The sequence below is a fragment of the Leptinotarsa decemlineata genome, unplaced genomic scaffold (assembly GCF_025532065.1).
Source record: "Leptinotarsa decemlineata unplaced genomic scaffold, Ldec_3_MD MMD2_P_RNA_scaffold_2, whole genome shotgun sequence".
Lineage (NCBI taxonomy): Eukaryota > Metazoa > Arthropoda > Insecta > Coleoptera > Chrysomelidae > Leptinotarsa > Leptinotarsa decemlineata.
Window position 1 is genome coordinate 15331838 of NW_027412529.1, and position 19923 is coordinate 15351760.

Genomic DNA, 19923 nt, shown 5'->3' on the forward strand with positions numbered 1-19923 from the left:
CCAAGTGATCATCTTCCAGAGGAAGATGTTTAATATTCCAAGACGAGTATTTCATTCAAATCGCTGTGAGAACTCGAGTGAGACGAAATTATTAACGTAGTCGAAATAAAAGTGTATCGTACTTCGCTGGACCTACCAAGTAATGAAAAATATATCAATTCTGTTATTACCTTTCAACAACATTCCGATTACATCAAACGGCTGCGGACATTCAATTTGCTGGGTGTAACGAAATCAGAAAAGATCCTGGTGTTTTTGAAAGACTTCGGGAGTCGAAGAAGAGAAGATTGGATTCTTGCATCCGAGTCATTTTCAACAGTTCTTGTAGATTAAGAAACAATACATGTAATTTTTGGTAATAAATTGTTATTGTCGAAATTCTTTTTCGCTCCGTATCTTCGAAACAAGGTACAATTTTGTCTTATGAAATATATTCTTCAAGCAAGTGGTCTTGTACATCATTTGTCATGAGAATGAAATTGAAATTGAATAATAATTAAGTTAAAGAAATATATGCTTTGAAAATTGTGTAAATTTCATTCTAGTAGATTTTACATTACCTGATCCTTGAGACAGACGAGCTTAATGTACATATTGTATATTGTAAAATATAAAATTAAAATTAACTTACTGATGACATATTATGTTTTTATTTATTTTTTAAAATGATTCATTCAGTTTATGTATACTGTAGTAAACACAACTGTATACACTGTAGGTATCCGATCTCAGTGTGGGGAAAGAGACAGCGTAATTCCGAAACAGTGGAAAGACAATCGTACAGTCGGTTGCGCATGGCGACTCGTTGCCACGGTATGCGTCGCCACCCCACCAATCGGTTTTAAGTGCGGCTGTGGATGTTTCACATCAAAATATGTGGAGACTTGATCTTACCTGAAGTTGGAGCTATTTTTCATGACCTTTTTGCTATTATACTCTATAGAAAAATTACCGAGATCATTCATTTGTAAATTTTGCGTGACATTGGAACGTTTCATTTTTCACTTAATTGATTTTTAGTCTATTTGCAAGGCAATGTGATCAGGATGTAACTCCCCTGTGTTAATTTATGTTGATGAACTTGTAACATGCAATTTATTTAATAAACTATTTTTATAGATATACCTCTACACAGTTTGCAGCAGTCCATTGGATATGTCCTAGGATTAATGTAATTTTACAAGTGTTTAAGACCGATTCAATATGTATTTTCATTTATTAGTTTCAGGGTTAAAAGTCATAATACAAAATGTCAAATTTGCATAATGATTATTTTCTAAGCGTTATACGGTGTTTTTGAGAAGACAGTCTTAGAAATAGACTACTAGTTGTGTGTGAAGAAAACCTATGGATCTTGAACTACGATAACGCACAATCTCACAAAGCTATCATTGTGAACGAATTCCTGGTCAAAGCTCAACAAACCCAATCTAACAGCCACCGTATTCACCTGATATGACTCCAGCCGATTTTTTTTCCAAAATTCAAATTACCACTTCTAGGCATCCATCTTCAGTCGATAGAGGATAGAAGAGAGAATTCGCAGTGCCGAAGTCGGTTTCAAAAAAACGTTTGAACATTTTTCTGATTGATTAGATGGAGCCTACTTTGGAAGGATACAATAAATTCCGATGAATAATACATATTTTGCGTTTCTGTGATCAATTCCTGGTACTTTGTAGACATAAAAAAAGCCAAAATGAAATGGTAAAAACAATATTTTGCAAAAATATGTTATAAATAATTTCATGATTCACTCCAATTTGTTTTTCAAAGTATATGCCAAATTTTAGATTCGAAAAAATCACTGCTTTAGAGTTTTCAGCAAAAAAGCATTGCTTCGATTGTACCGGCACCTCAAACAGAGTCGGTTAGTATACTTCGCTTCAACGTTCACAACAGATGAAGTATTCCCCAATCCACTTCAAATTGAAACGTATCAACATATTCTTATACGTGGCAACATTATTTCAGCTTTATTTCAATATTATATTGAACACGTAAAGGTATAACAAAAACACAAACGAGAATGTTTGTCTCACTTGTGTCTAATTGAAACGAGTACATCAGAAAGTTGTATGACTTGATCAGTTGGCTAGTCGTGGAAACAAAACAAAGATATGTATATCACACTGAAGTTCAATACCCTTGCGTAAGAGTTTAGCAATAAAAAGTAATTTCTTCAAGCCGGTTCTGTTCATACACATGCCGTAATTTGATGTTTATTTTATCGGTGGAATACCCATATCGATGCAGCATATCTATATAAAGTACAAATTATCACTTGTGTCTAGACGTTCAGTGATTTGACTCATATATTCAACTTTTTTCTGGGGTAAGTATTCACATCATTATTTATTTTCACTATATGTCAGTACGAAATGCTGTCCTGAAAAATTGAAAGACAGAACTGTCAATAGATAGGTACTGGGTATTCCACAGAAAGCTTGAATTATAATAATGCAAGTATTGATTTCTGTAAAAAGATAACAAATATTATTGATCAAATATAAGAATGCGGTTGGAAAATGGGCGGTGAAATGGAATAAAACTAATCTTTTTGAAAAATTTATTCTATTATCAAGTCAATCAGTCTCACTTATCGCAAAAATTGCTTGAGGCAATTCGAAAGGATATACGTATATGAAACCATCTTACCACACCCTAATTTATGTAGTTCAATTGTGTACAGAGCGGGCCAAAATGGACACTTTCAAAGAGAAACTCCGGTTTTCAAACTAGATAAATGACAATAATTGATGATTGTGTCTGGGAATCAAATCTTATGACAAACTCAATGTTATACTCAATAATTATTGATGGAAAACTATTTTTTTTTCCAAATGAGACACCCTATATAATTCAGCAAAAAACCTTCAGAAGAGGTGTCGCCTGTATGTAGGAGAAGCAGATAGACATTTCTAACACCTCTTCTGAAAAAATAAATATCATTGTTTGTTCTTTATCATTATTAGTATTATTATTATTATTTTTGAAGTTCTATTTATCAGTAGTAAATATAGTATAAATTGTTATCAGTTCATTGAAACTATGCATTTTAATAACTGCTGTGAAAACATTCTCAACACTGAACCATTTCTATCTGTTTTATCGCTGCATTTGTACAAAGACTTCTTGATTAAAGTGTGCGTTTCAAACTCTATGTGAAAAAAACCTAAAAACTCTGTATTTCGAAGCAAAGTATCAAATGTGCTCCATTTTATATTGAAATATGTAGGGATATACAGGATGTCTCATTGAAAAGTTTTCCATCAATAACTGTTGATATCTCATTTGAAAAAATAAGTTTTTTAAACCACGTAAAAAAGTGCTTCAGAAATGTTTCCATAGAATCAGGACATTTTCGACATGAAAAAAGGTACAGCAAATTTTACAAAATGCACATATCAAGTTGGAAAGCAGGAGTTTCCATTTAAAAGTGTCCAATTTGGCCCACTCTGTACATTGCCTTTTGCAGTGAAAAAAATCGACTTCTAATTCGATAAAACCGGTCAGCGAGAGTATTTATGAGATGAGATAGGTATGCAAGAATTTCTGAAATATGGCACATATTGAACTGGATGAGTACAATAATTTTTTGTTTTTATCATCCAATTTGTTTTATTACAGCCAATAATTTTCATACATTAAATTCACTTAGATATTTCGGTAGGTACCATATTTCGAAAAAAAAATTGAGACACACATATTCACAAGTATGTTCTTATGATAGTCAACATTGCAGTCCTCAAGTTTTTTTCACATAATTTCAAAGAATTCGAAACCCATCCTTTACTTCATCTGCAATGACCAATCATTAGTCGCGATCCATTGTTTGCAGATATGTTAGGCATACACATTCTCGAACCATCAGCCCACCCTTTCGTAACTGTGTCGTGTCATACCAAGTTTCGTCCAAATAAAAAGTTTTCCATTGTTCTCGTCTATATTCAGTTATTTATTCTGAGTATTTGATAGGCAATTCCAGTATTCTTCTGCTTATCATGACTGCTTGACGTTTGTTCATTATTTTAAAACTAAATCCTTGTTTCTTTATTCAATTTCTTAAGAGTTTTGTCACAGCAGCTCATGTTTTGGCCAGAAGTATTCAATTTCTTCTTTATGATTTCAGTTGTAGTGATTTCATTGGTTTTGTAACAGTCATATATTGTTTTTTTTTTCAATGATTTCATTAGATGAACATCTAAAGGTTTTGGTAATCCTGTATCACATCGCGTCTTACGTTCATAAGGTTTGTTTTTGACTATTTTACGTACAGTTGTGAATGGAATATTGGTCAAATCTGATGTCGCTTGTAATAGTTTGTTTTTCTCGAAACCAAATTTGAGATGAATATTCTTATATACATTAAAACATACTCTCTGTGTTTCAATGTTCAAATGTATCCGAATTTTTTCCACTGGTAGTCGAATTGTTCACCATTGCTGTTGGAATCACTACACTGGAAAAAGTCTGCGTTGTTATCACACTCGTTTTTACTATTAATACTCGTCCAAGAGCACCACATTTTGAACAGATAACAAACATTTTAAGTAATTATAACTGCACCAATATCAAATTTCAACACTCAAATCGCCAATTGTATAGTCCATGTGGACTATTTCGCAGCAGGTTCATTTGTATGTATAAGTTTTTTTGTCTTTGAGAGTGTCGCCAACTTTGAATGTCCACAATATAGTTCACTTCGACTATATCATACAGTAAAATTGCACTTCTACTTGATAGTTTCGATATAATGCATTGCAGATTTCATTTGGGATATCAAAATATGGTTTACACTAACGAATATTCGCAAAGTGACAGTGAAATATATATATGTGAGTTCATAAACAAAAAAAGGTGGTTCTTTCGGAACTGACACCACTTTCCGTAAAAAACTGCCTTCGCAAAAACCCACAGTTTTCATTCCCAATATTTTGATTTATTATTACAGTGTGTCATTTTGTGAACTATGATTTCTTTTCAATTCTGTTCTTCAATCTTTATAATATCAGATCGTATTCGAAGGGTCCAGGTTATCTACGAAAGTAACATATTCTAGCTGATTGGAACATATCACAATATGGTTTAGACTTTCGCGGTTGAGGTTTTCAGTGTCACTGTTTTTGGAGTTTGAAAGCCGTGAATTTTTGAAGTTCCTTCCTGTCGTTTCGCTGGCGCAAGTGGCTTCAAATGTTTAACCATCATGGTTTGTTGTCCGATGACTAACTTTTAGGCTTCGTAAAGCGTATTTATGCCTTGTAAGGTAATCAGTTGTATTGGTACCTGTATTCGTACCTGTACTTGTACCTGTACTTGTTAATGTTCCCGGTTCAAGTACAGGTACAAGTGCAGGTACAAGTACAGGAGCAAATACAGGTACCAATACAACTGATTATTTGACAAGGCATAAATACGCTTTACGAAGTCTAAAAGTTATTCATCGTGCAGCAAGCCATGATGGTAAAACCTCTGAAGAAGAAGCTAGCCACTCGCGCCAGCGAAACGTCAGGAAGAAACTCCCAAAATCCACGGCTTTCAAACTCGAAAAACAGTGACACTGGAACATATCAGCTAAAACTAATGAAATGACCGCATTTTATGTGGATTTTCTTCATTTCCAGATTTCTGATTTGTCTGATTCATGTTACAAATTTTTTCATAATTCATTACATAAACGTGGATTAAAGTCCATCACAAAAAACTCTCACATTTTTTAACTTCTTTACACTGATTCGTTTGGGAGTCATCTCAAATGGATGTTTTTATTTCAGTACCAAATTTCTACATCTATGATGCTGGAACTCATTTTATTGTTTGTACTGATATCAGGTGCATTTTATCACTATATAATTTGGCCTCACGGTTACTGGAGACGAAAAGGAGTTCCACAAGGAAAACCCCCTTTATTATTTGGAGAACTTCTGCCATATATCCTGAGACGTCAAAGTACCGCCGATATTGTTTGGAATGCATACAATCAGTGTCCTGGTACGAGGTGAGTGATAACATAAGAATTGAGGAGAGAGAAGAATATTTTCTGAATATTTTTATGTGCTCACAAAAGTGTACCTATCAAAGCTATTTTCAGATTTGTTGATTGTTGCCCCGTTGCCTTTGATGATGTCTACCTCGATTGTAAACGAAACTTGAGAGACTGAAACATACTGACAATGGTTAACAAATCCAGTAGCTTTGTCACAGTGACCTTTCACCGTGGAAGTTTACAACATTTGTGCACACAATACTTTGTAATAAAATAACTACTTTCATCCCGAATCTTCAATATATGATTTTTTTTATTATCAGATTAGTATTCAATGAAAGTTCCATTATTGGTCAAATTCGGATGCATCTGAAATGAAAAGTGTCATCAATGAGCTCAAACCAAACAAGTCTCCTGGGGCAGATAGCATACCATTGAACCACTGACCTAAACAGGGTGTAACTAACTAAGTGTAAAACATTCAAGGAGGCGATTTCTCATCGAAAAAAAGATAGGATCTTTCATATAAAGAAATGTCATTGGAGCATCCCTTGTTTAGATACAGCCCCTTAAAGGGGGTACATAAAATGTGTAGAGGATTTAAGAAACCGCATCATCGATGCGTGCAGGGTAATCAGAGATACTCTAGGAATATTTGAGCAAATACGTGGCTCAATGCGCCGACGTCTAGACGCATGCGTAATGTCTGAAGGTAGACATATTGAACATTTACTATGATTTCTACATGTTGTGTGTTTTGTTATTAATAAATTAGTTTTGTTTATTACCTTTTAATCTTTAAATGCAGGTACTAACAACAAAATAAAAATAAATCCAGTTGGTATTTATGACGATGTATTTCTGTAGTTGTTCATAAAATAATTTTTTGCTGCGAACTGGTTTATTTTGGGCAAAAAACCCATGAGACATTTTTTGTTAAGAATAAAACAGGCTATCGAAAATTACTTTTTGAATGGTGAACAAATAATAAGACAGAAAGTTGCATTGGAAATACATTTTAGGGGTTGCGTTTTCCACCCCTTACAACCATGGGGTAAACCAAACAAATTACTGGCTAGGTGTGTTTTTGGTAGTACAAAACGTCAGGTTGATTTCAATATTGTAACTTTTTTAGTGCTTGTGAAAAAAATTGTTATACAAATTTTATGTACCCTCTTTAAGGGGCTGTATCTTAACAAGGGATGCTCCAATGAAGTTTCGTTATATGAAAGATCCTATCTTTTTTTCGATGAGGAATCACCTCCTCAAATGTTTTACACTTATTCAGTTATACCCTGTATAATCAATGAATGCATGAGAGTTGGAATTTGGCCACAAGTTTTCAAAGAGAGTGTAGTGGTGCCATCTATAAAGAAAGACAAAAATAATGTGTCAAACTAAAAACCAACAACTTTATTAACTCACTTGACGAAGGTTTTCGAGAAGATTCTTGAAAAACGACTCAGTTCATACATTACGAAATATAACCTACTTTCTCAAAAACAGTTCGGATTCAGAAAAGGCCTTCGCTACGGTGAGTCATCAATTACTGCTTAAATCCCTACAAGATATTGGAGTCAGAAGTAATACTTTGAAATTATTCAAATCTCATCTCCAACATAGACACCAATTCGTGAAGATAGACGACAACTGTTGCAATCCCAGCACTATTCAGTATGGAGTACCTCAGGGAAAAATTTTGGAACCACTTCTCTTCAATATTCACGTGAACGAAATGTTTTTGCTGAAGTCTAGGGGAGATATACTAGGTTTCGCTGATGATACAGCCATTTTTTACAAAGATAATTCGTGGAATGAACTTAGGGACATAGTTGCATCGGACTTTCATATTATCTGGAAATGACTGAATCATAAATTACTCACAATTAATATTGATAAGATACACTCCCTACCATTTTGCTGCAATAGGATAACTTCCCATAACTTCGATAAAATTCAAGTTAATATTCCAAAAGAACAGTTCGTTATCAAATCAGCAACATCTTCAAAATATTTAGGAGTACACATAGATACTGTTCGAAATCTGTCTGTTCGAAATCTGTTTTCCCGTTAATCATCTGTCGCCCCCATACGAACTCAACTCTCAGAAGTTGAGAAACTTGTGCGAGCTAAGGACTAACGAGGTCTCACCTTTTAACGTGTGATTCCTAACACGGTTGCAGAATTATCCCAGCTTCAACCAGATAAATTATCTCGAGAAAAATATCTGGTCGAGGCAGGAATCGAACCCACGGTCTTCCGATCGTGAGTCGGGCGCACTACCACCGCGGCCAATTCCACAACGCATATCAAGTGGAACATTCATATTCAATCTCTGTGCCTATCTCCATTCATTCTCCACAAGTTTAAAGTCCTGGCATCCTCACTAACACTAAAACAAGTAAGAAGACTTTATTATGCCCTAGTTGAGAGCCATCTTCGATACGGCTCATTAGTATGGGGTAGTGCCCTAAAAACTCATTTATATCCTATAGAGGTCCTCCAAAGACAGTTTTTAAAAATTATCTTAAAAAAAGAACCCATTTTTCCATCTGATGCTCTCTATGCGGAATCTCATGTATTTGATGTCTATCAACTCTTTTTCCTGAAAAATATGTATTACCACCAAAAACAAAAATTTTAATTACCCACACATGAATATGATACACGTCAACGAACTCAACATATCACACCACAAATGCAAAAACTAATATCCCAACGCTCATATAAATACCTTGCTCCAACATTATACAACACTCTTCCACATGGAATCAGATTGATTATGAATCCACATCGCTTCAAAAAAGAACTGAAATCTTTCATACACAAAGAACCCCGGAAAAAATTTCGTGAAGTCATTGTTGGTCGGCTCGAATGATTATAGTCCGTTCATAATTTGTTGATAGCTCACTGCAAGTTTGACCCTCATTAGAGAACTGAAATACAGAGAGGACAGTTAATATGATATAATAACAAAAACCAAACTAAAACTGGCAGTTTAACATGTTTTCGACTAACCCACCTTGTATCTGAAGAAATACAATACAGCTATGAAACTTTTAATCCGATTATGTAGGTATTTTGAGTGGAAATGAGTGACCAGTGTCGTAGAGTATATGATTAAAACATTAGTTACTTTAAATAAATAAATATATTAATATTCTTAAACTGTAGGTACTGTAAACTGTATTTTTATTTTAAAAAAATTTCTTCATTTTATTCAAAAATAATAAGTTACTTGCAATTTGTAAAAGATACATTTATTTAATTAATACCTATTTTTAAATGATATAAACTACGATTACTTACAAAACTATTCAAATTCAAAATAAACAGGATCATCTTCGGAATCCGAGTCGTCTTGCAGGTTAATAATTAGCGGTTGTGTCTCTACAGTCGCATCAATTATATTGTCAAGATCCCACACTTTTTGTTCTTCTTCTATTGCATGTCTTACTGCATCTCGCCAATTCTGTTCTGTAATATGTTGTAAAGACTCATATAACAATTCACGTACAGCTTGTATTTTATATGACGTATTTTTTCTAGCCACATAGCTTTTCATTTGTGCCCAAATGAGTTCAATTGGATTTAATTCGCAGTGGTAGGGTGGAAGTCTAAGGACTGTGATGTTTCGTCTTTCCGCCATTTTGTCAACTACGTATTTCTTGAACTTAGATTTGTGTTGCCGGGCAATTTTTAAAAGTTCTGCTTTAACCATTCCATCTTCGTAAGGCAGGGACTTATTCCGCAGCCAGTCAATGATATCCTGTTTCTTCCACGCAGTCATTTGTGCCCAAATGAGTTCAATTGGATTTAATTCGCAGTGGTAAGGTGGAAGTCTAAGGACTGTGATGTTTCGTCTTTCCGCCATTTTGTCAACTACGTATTTCTTGAACTTAGATTTGTGTTGCTGGGCAATTTTTAAAAGTACTGCTTTAACCATTCCATCTTCGTAAGGCAGGGACTTATTCCGCAGCCAGTCAATGATATCCTGTTTCTTCCACGCAGTCGTTGGAAGTCTTTCAACTAGTCGTGAATGATAAGGTGCATTATCTAATACTATAATTGAGTTTGGTGGTATATGTTCAATCATCTGCTCAAAATACTCTTCGAAAACATCAGCTGTCATCTCCTCGTGATAGTCTTTTGTGCTTTTGGATTCAAATTCCAACAAACCATGCTTAGCAAATCCTTTTTCACTACCAATGTGAGAAACTATTAATATACTGCCTTTACCAGAGGGTGGGGAAATACCAGTAGACCAACCTTCCATAAAGGCTTGCCTGGAGCTTGATATATTTTTATCTGTCCAAATTTTTGTGAGAGTATGACCTGCGTTTACCCACGTTTCGTCCTGATAGTAAAATGGCCTTCCTTCAGCCCGAAATTTTCGTATAGATCTTAGATACTTTCTTCTCCAACATATTATCTCTTCCCGGTCAATCAATAGTGATTTTCGGTCTGATTTCTCCCACCGGAAATTTAATTCTTTTAAAACTTGCCACAATTTGGTTCGTCCGACATGAGGCAAATCCGGGTCGTCTCTAACTTCTTGTAAAATTTTGTTTAAGTTGGGTATTTCTTTTTTGTAAAAAAATTCGTGAATTTTCCTTCGAATACCATTTTTGGCAAATTCATCAATTTCAATAGGTTTTCTCCCACTCTTTAAGTATTCGTTTGTATTTGGGTTAGCTATACCTTTTTTTTTTCTTTCTGATAGGAACCTATATATTGTTGACTCCCCTACGCCCATCATGTTGGCACAACTCTTGATTATGTTCTGAACAGTGTTTGTGGGATTCTGAGAAACCAGAGCATCGTGAACGTTCAAAACAATAGTCTTCTCTCTTGGTGAATAGACAGACTTACTGACTGTACGCAACAGTACCGGTGTAAAACTTGATGATGTTGATGATGATGACGAAGCCATCACAAGCAATCAAACAAAACAAGCAGGAACGAAAGGTACGTATATGTTTGTAGGAATATGAAAAAAAGTTACTCACGCACTGCACAAAATTCGCAAAATAAATTTTAGAGACGTTAATTACTGCCGCAGACGCCGAAACACCAACGAGCCGTAAATTAAATGCGATTAAAAAATGTACTAAACCAAAAATTATTTTCGTTCGTAACAACTTCACCCTTTCAAGGCAAGTTTCGAATATAAACTGAAGCTTTATATTTAATGAATAAACACCTCAGGAATCTCCGCCTATGATTTTACGAGTTTTACGACCGTTTTATGACTTGGGCCCTCATTTTGTGCTATCGACAAATCATGAACGGACTATAGTACTTTTTTTACTCTTTCATCTCTCCTCTCATTCACTACTCGCTAGTATATAACCTAATGTATTACAAAATTAAATTATAGCTTATCAACATATCAAGTCGCTAAGCAAATCTCGGCCAATTTTTCTCTATGAATTCAAATTGAACCAAAGCCCTGTCAAAACAGCTGAAAAACTCAACCTAGCATTTGGCAATGACAATGTTAATAACGTTGGTTTCCAAATTTTCGTTCCAGAGCTTGGAAGATGTTTCCCGACGTGGTCAATCTACAGTAAGTAATCTAGGACGGGGAATTGAGGACCCTGGTGGAGACTGACCTATCACAAACGGTACATGGTATGGCGGGCTTCATCGGCTTCATCGAATTTCGAGCATACCATTTCATGCTGACGGAGCTAACAGCTTTGTGTTATGCTGGTAAAAGTGCACTGATTCAAATGGTGCTTATTACGATAAAATTGAATAATTATTCACTGAGATATAACAGTTTCAATTAGACCCATAAAACCAGCGAAACTTTTGAAAAAGCCCAATACAAAAAAACAGCATCTGGTATTTCATGATGAACATAAATTAATTCCTTACCCAAGTTGCGAATCCAACGTAGTTTATGAGCGCATCTATGTCGGATACTGTCAGATACAACAGCGATAAAAGGGCCTGAAAAATAATTGGTATTTTATTTCAACTCCAATAGTGATTACCATGAGTGTTATTCTGGATACTGCACTCCAATAAATTTGCAAGTAGTGAATTGAATGGATCTGTATGATTTTGAAATAGCATTAATAATCATATTATGGTGATACTTTTGAGAAAGTTATTAAATTAAATTATAGGTAATGACAACTTTATGTTTCTCCATTGTAATTCTATCGATATTAAGCCAATATCTTTTATTATATATACTTTTTTTTTATTATTTTATCACTAACAAGCACGTTTAGAGCATCTGTGATTTCTTGTTTATCCATACATAAATCTTATATAATTCATGTAAATTGGCAGGACGAATAAACTTTATTATCATTATTATTATTCAATTTTCAAAATTATCCTTATTGAAAACCACAGTTGAATTTCATTGAAGTGCCGCAAATCTTTCCAAAAATAAAATTCGCTGAAATTTGATTTCAATGTTAGTCGATACGACCACTGGCAAGATTCATCTTCTGCAGCTTTTACTGCAGTGCAACAAGGCGAAAACCAGAGCCCATACATACATATCATCAATGATGCTAGGCTGAACCACAAATGCATTTCTTATTAGTCAATGGGCTATGCTTGAAGACTGGCAGTAAACAAATCTAAAGCAAATGGAACTTCAAACGTTCAAGCCAGTCTCTATATACCTACACAGTAGGTTTAATGGACTGACGCCTATCAGAAAACAACTACTCCCCTGGCTAATGCCACGAAGGGCGTTGGATTATATCAGACAAGCGTCAGTGCAGGAATCTTCACAGAAAATGTCCTGCATATGCAATTGGCAATACAACTGAAAGAGTCGACCTTCAATTATGGAACGGACACACTTGCAGACCGGTTTCGGGCTTATTAGCCACTCATCAGTGCAAGATAGTGACCATCATCGACCTAAAGTCAATGATATTCCACAATTGAAAATCGGAATTCTTTCAGAGTATTTCATTCCTCTTCCGAAGTTGGAGCGAACATCAAAAATGTCACTCCATCTAGTGGACGAGGTACTAACCAACTGCATATCCGTAATTTGCCCGATTCCTCTGAATAAGGAAGAAAAACTTTTCTTATTAGTCAATGGGCTATGCTTGAAGACTGGCAGTAAACAAATCTAAAGCAAATGGAACTTCAAACGTTCAGACGTTCAAACGTTCACAAATGCATTGCTGGATTTAACTGTCCATCAAATACAAGCCTGAGTAAGTAATGTTGACTTTATGCCTCCAACTGTCAACTACGAACTGCCTTATAGAATACTGTTTCCGAGTAGAGAGGACTGGATCCTCCGGGAGAAGGAAACATCAAGAGAAGGATCCATCACAGATGGATCGAAAACACCTTCTGGTTCTGGTGCAGGTGTTTTCAGTCACAGACTCAGGACAGACATATCAACCTGTTTGAGAACCTATGCTACTGTATTTCAAGCGAAAATTTACGCGATTGAATTGTGTGCAGAGAAATTGGGAGAATCATACCTCATACAAAAGTCAATAAAAATATTCTAGGACAGTCAAGCGGCATTGGAAGCTCTTGGCTCCTACCAAGCAACATTTTAAATGGTAACCAATTGCCAAAAACGACTCTCCCCGATAAGAAGACTCAACAGATTGTCTGTGGTCTGGAATCCTGGCCATACTGGCCTGGAAGGCGATGAGGCTGCTGACTCCCTTGCAAAGAAGGGTGCTGCAAGCAGTTTTATCGGACCAGAAACTGTCATTGGTATCGCTTAAGGCTTTGCCAAACAATATTGAACACTTGGATAGCAAGAAGATTCCTGGATTTCTAGCAGAATCTTTCAGGATTGACTCACTCCAAGGAGTTTATTCACTCTTCAAAGCTTGATACCAAACAGTTGTTGGACTACAGTAGGGATGAACTACGATGTCTAACAGGCCTTCTCACAGGACACTGTCATTTGAATCAGGTTTTTAGAATTCGGCAGAGCCGTTCTCTCACCATCTGACCTGAAAGACCACTCACCGTACAAACTAATCAGCTTCGTTAATGAGTTGGGATTATTTGGCTGAGTGTGAATAGGTGTGAGCCACAATAAACTCTTGCGGGTTGAGGTGGAGGGTCGAATAGACCCACTCACTCTGGACCTAACCTAACCTAAATAATGCTGATGATATATCCCCTAACGAAGATCAAAACTTTGTGATCGACAGACAATTCTCCAATATCAAAAATAAACAAGGCTCCCCAAGGCGGTCAGGTGAAAGCCAAGGTATGACTTCGAAAGTCGATGTCTTTTACTGTAGCTTTCACTATGGCACCTCTGATGAGACCTATGGCGGGTTGAAACAGCTCTGTCTGGTGTTGAATCATGAATATGTTGTATATGCGATCTGGCTTTCAATTAGTTGCACTGCAGTGAACGACATATTTCAGTTGATTTAATGTCTATGATGATTTGTAGCACTTCTTTGTAGTTGAAATGAAGATTTGTCAATTTTTTTAATCAATTCAAAAATTATCAAAATTTCCGCATAGAATTTCAGAAATGATATCTATGCAAATGAATAATTTCAATTCAGCTAGAACAAAGTCAGATTCTGCTAAAAATCCTCTTCATGAAGTAATTCATACTTGAATAAGTTAACAATATGAAAAATCTGAAAAAAATTATTTATATTTTGCAAAAATTTTCTTGAATCACTAGTGAAAACAATTATTCATCAAAACAAAGTACTGTTTAAGCAACAATCCTATATATTTTGTATATAAAAATATTTTTTGTTTTTGTTTCAAGTTTGTAACTATAATTTAACTAGTTCTTCTGTGTACTGTATTTTCATTGATCTCTGTATGAAAGGAGTAAGAAATAGAAATGAATCTATTTCATGACTTTTCATTTTTATTACAGGTACTCAGGACTGTATCAATTTTTGACACCAACTCTGATTCTGAAAGATCCACAGTTGATCAAGCAAATTGCTGTCAAAGATTTCGACTATTTTCCTGATCACAGAGTTTACATTCCGGAAGAAGCTGATCCTCTATGGGGCAAGAATCTTTTTGCACTTTCAGGTATGGTTCAGATAACTAGTAGTGGGTACGTTTCATTTCGATATGTATAGATGTAACTTTTCACAACATCCAAAAAAAATTAAATCTGTGAAAGAAAGATCATCAAGATCTCTAGTATTATGAAGTGTAAATTCATGAGTACATGTGACAAAAGAATAATATGATTCATGCTGCTCGGAAGATAGAGTAAGTCACAGTACCATATTGTGGCCCGACATGGTTTTTGTGACTCAAATACTCCTTTAATTGGTTGTGAAGTTTGACTCGGTTTAATACTTTTCCTGGTCAATATTTGACTTCCGAGGACGTTCCTCTTTCAGACAATATATTCCCAACAAGCCGGCCAAGTATGGTCTGAAAATTCAAGCACTCGTAGACTCTCGTTTATTTCATGTTTTGAATATGGAAATATATGCGGGTTACCAGCCGGCAGGTATCTATCGTCTCAGCAATAAGCCGTTTGATACTGTTGAAAGAATGAAAGCTCCAATATCAGGCACTCCAATCGTAATGTTACATTTGACAATTGGTACAGCAGTCTGGAAATCATAAACGATTCACATGACAAACATAAACTCACTGCTGTAGGAACACTTCGAAAATATAAAAAAGCAATTCCACGAGAATTTTCAGAAATCAAAGCCACGCTCTTCAATGTTTGGAATTCGAAAGAATAACACATTAGTTTTATATGTACCTAGAAAAGGTAAAAATGTTATATTGATTTCATCATTACACCACGATGATGCGATAGATGAATCCACAGGAGATGAAAATCTGCCAGAAATTATCAGTTTTTATAATTTGGCAAAGGGTGGCGTTGATACGGTGAATGAAATGTCAGTTACTTATTCCGTTGCGCGCAACTGTAGAAGATGGTCGTTGGGAATTTTTTATTCTCTTTTAGATACAGCTGGTATAAATAGTCAAATAATTTATAAATGAGTACCACAGATACCACCAAAATGCGTAGAAAATATCTTCAAGAATTGGGATTTGCTTCAGTCAAACCCACTTTAGAAATCAGAAAAAATATTCTTCGCATACCAGTAGAAATTCAAAAAAGGATTTTCCATATCCTTGGAGAAACCCCTCAGCTACCTGCGAGAACCGAAAATAGGATTGGGAGATGCCATATCTGCCCCAGATCTCGTGACAGAAAAACAAAATTTTCTTGTCAGAATTGCTGACAATATTTTTTTTCCATTTGTTTATCAAATGAGAAGTGCTTGTGATTTCATTTAACGAAAAATGTTTTCTACAAAATAAATTCTAGTTCAGTATTTTCTTCATTGCTTTCGTTAGAGTTATTGTTTATGTGAAATTCAACACATAAAGGAATATGAAACTTAACGAGATAAAAAAATCTTTTTTAATTATTCTGTCGATTTTTCAAAATTGGGTATGTCACACCCCACCTGGGTATTCAAGTGTATTTTTTTTTCCGGGGTAACGAAGGTTTAAATCCATTTGAAAAAACGTTCTTTGAAAGTTTATTCCACATAAATGCAGTTTTCTAGATGAAAGAGTTCTTGAACAGTGAAGTTCGAGGTGTATTAAGTTGAACCTCTAAACGATGAGCAGTCACATTCCGTCGCGTATTTCTGATATGTAGAGCTCTTGTTGGAATCAAATGTGCCAAGTGACTTGAACACTTCTCGTGAAACTATCTATAGAAGAGAGACAAATTTCCAACCTTTTTTAGATGTTCCAGGCTATCAAGGTTGCACGTGATGTTCGCGTCTCCATTCAGGCGGATGTCTCTTTTCTGGATGAAATCCAGCAACTTCAGAGTATGTTTAGGGGCAGAACTCCATATATGAGAACGATACTCCAAAAAAGATCTGATCTAAGCTTTATGAAGCATCAAAATTTGCTGAGCTGTGTATAGTTTTTTGTTTCGGAACAGTGTTCCAAGCTTTTGAGAAACAGCCTTTGCAATTCCAGCGACATGATTGTGCCAAAACATATTGGTGTCCATTTTAACCCCCAATAAACGTATCCAAGCAGAAAGCAGAATTGTCTGACCTGACATCATTATATCCGGTTCGAAGACATTTATCTTCTTGGATTTTTGTGGGTTTTTGTGACATTGAATGGAACCTGGTTACTTTCACCCTAATTCGAAATCACTTTAGATCCTCATTAATATATGCAACTTCCTGCTGCCGGTGAAAATGTGTCACCGTAGCCGATGTCCTGGAATCCAAATGAAATGATGAGACAAGTATGCTGTCGTCAGCAAAGCAATATATTGGATTTGTGAAATTTTCCAATGAGTCGTTGATATACAATGAAAAGAGGGTTAGAGACAATATGGATCCCTAGAAAACTTATAGCAAAGCGACTGGTCTATAGTTATGTGGAAGATTTTTTTTTGTAAATAGGCTGAACGCGAGCAATCTTTCAACAAGAAGGAAAAACCCCTTTCTTGTAAGACATATTGAAAAGCTGTATAATGAGTTGCCCAGTGACTTCAGACTTTACACGATAATGACATTTAAAAAACGCTTGAAACTTCTGCTTAAATCCTGGTAATTGGTGCTCTGTATGTCGATTTTTGCAAAACCCTTATTGTTATTCATTTCAATCAAGCTTTCATTATTGTGTTTATTGTTGTATTGGTTGATTTATCTTCTATTCTATACTTGTTATTATTATAGTTTTTATTGTATATTTTTGTAAGGTTGATTTGAGAAACAGCTTATGCTGATAATCCGCCTGTTCATCTAATTTATTTTTGATGAATAAAGTAAAAAAAAAAATACTGGTGCGAGTTCATCTGCGCAGTTTTTAAGTACGATGACGGGCACTTCATCAAAGCCAGACAGTGATATTGAGCTGTTTCAAAATACGCCTGACTAGACGCTGTCGAAAAGTAATTTCCGGCATTCTGGATTATAGTGTGGGAATAGTGGTGGTGCATTTTCCAGAAAATGGACTATGGAGTGGGACGCAAATCATTCAGCTAGTAGATTTGCTTTTTCTATGGCTGTTGTTGCAATTGAACTACCCGCGTGTTTTTGTGTGGAATTGAAGATTTTGTAAAGTTCTGATTGACGGCTTCAGCTACCGACCAGAAGGATCACGACCCGTTGGGATTGGCAAGCAGTTTATCCTTAATTCTCTGATTGTGAAGTTATTTGCTTCCATCTATCCTACGCTTGCAGCTGTTTCGAGCATTAACAAACCTAGTTCGGTTTTCGGCACTGGGGTTTTTGCGCCACTGCCGGTAAGCGACATTTTTGGAGGCGATAGTTCGTTCGCAATTTTTGATGAAACAAGGTTTGCTGTTAGAAGGTCGTTTCATTGAAAAAGGAATATATGCTTCCATGGATGATAGAACAATTTTTGTGACTTCAGAAGCACAAGTTGATGGATCTTTAGAACTGTTTTAGCCAGGGGAAGTTTAGGAAATGGTCTTGAAGATCCTTTCATTCAGCTGATCAGATATTTGCAAAAAATGGGTATAAAACGAGTTTTATGACTTTTGACCGCAGACTTTGATGTGTAGGTTCCGATGGAACTTTCAGGATGTCAAAATACAAGTTTCTACGAGTTTATAGCTGGGTATCTCAAATTCCGAGATACTTACCTCATTTTGATCAAGACAACTGGACCAATACTCGTCAAGTCAACATTATTCGTAACTTTGCACAGACACCGTTCTTGTAATTCCAAAGCATTTTACTGCTTACTTGTGTAATAACCTTCACCGCTATCCTTATTGGAAGACTTCTTCATTTGTTTGTTTGGCGAAGATTTCATCATCACATTATAACTTATGGTGTAATAACCGACTATCGCGCCAGAAAAGTTGATGATTCGGAGAGACATGATTGATAGGGTCATGTATTGTATAAACGAAGTGTGGATTTTACAGTCATTATCATTCTGAAAAAATAATTCAGTCATATGCAGAACGTTGTTGCGAACAGATATTGTTAGTGCTGTTCAATTGATTTGGTGAATATATATTCTGATAGAAACTCGCTGTTTTGTTTTGAAAAGTTAGTTTACGGTATAGTGTTTACACTTCTACTTCTGCAATAACAATTTCGGAAGTGAATGTGAGTTCATAATTCCCGGCTTCTTGAATTATATCATAATAAAACAAGATTTTGCCGTTATTGTTTGTATCATATTGAATTCTCACTATAAAAAATTGTTGGAACACCGTAATTCTGAAAGAGATATTGTCAAGAATACTAAAAAAAATTTCATCCGTTTCAACCAATACTATAATTTGTAAATAGTTTCAATTTTCCGAAACTACTATCTGCTGACAGTCGAATATCCTTGCAACTAAATTAATCTTGCGGTTATAATTATGTTTACTAACAATATCTATAAATACATTTCTTGATTGCCATGCAGACATGCACGTTCCGACCTTGTACTCTCTTTATGTTTGTATATCATTATATTCAGATTATTTGAAATAAATACCCAGATAAAACAATTGTTGCCTCAAGTTGCGTGGGTATTCAATCAGGAAAATCAAGAACAGTCGTGCATTGTATACTTTTATGCAAATAAAAGCTGATGAGCTTAATGTAGCTTGATGCCGCCAATAGGGGACATGTCTCTCAACTCATTTTCAAATACTAACAATGATACCCTCATTATTCATGATAATAATTAAACAACAATTCTACACGCGTTTCGCGTCTATGAAAAACTTTTTTCTATAAAATGTTCGATGAAAATAACTAAAATTTTAAAAAACCAACCATGATTTGAAAACTTTCAACAATTTGTATCTGGAAAACGAGTTATTTTTCTTTCACGTATAGTCAGTGGGCATACTTGAAGACTGGCTATAAATCAAATCATCTAAAAGAACAATTCGTTCAGGCCAGTCTCAACACCCTACACAGTAGGTTAATGGACTGACACCTATCAGA

At 35.3% G+C, this 19923-nt stretch overlaps 1 protein-coding gene across 2 annotated transcripts in view; it reads left to right on the forward strand.

The window, feature by feature from the left end:
* The first annotated feature begins 2133 nt into the window (after positions 1-2133).
* LOC111508919 (cytochrome P450 9e2) overlaps positions 2134-19923 on the forward strand; it is a 38001-nt gene continuing 20211 nt past the window's right edge. Inside the window, exons 1-3 of one of the 2 annotated variants that reach the window (XM_074184205.1) lie at positions 2134-2335; positions 5775-5998; positions 14853-15016. In XM_074184205.1, the coding sequence (XP_074040306.1) occupies positions 5793-5998; positions 14853-15016 (370 nt within the window). In that variant the 5' untranslated portion in view covers positions 2134-2335; positions 5775-5792. The remainder of the gene's footprint in view (positions 2336-5774; positions 5999-14852; positions 15017-19923) is intronic. The other variant, XM_023164562.2, reaches the window with a different exon arrangement.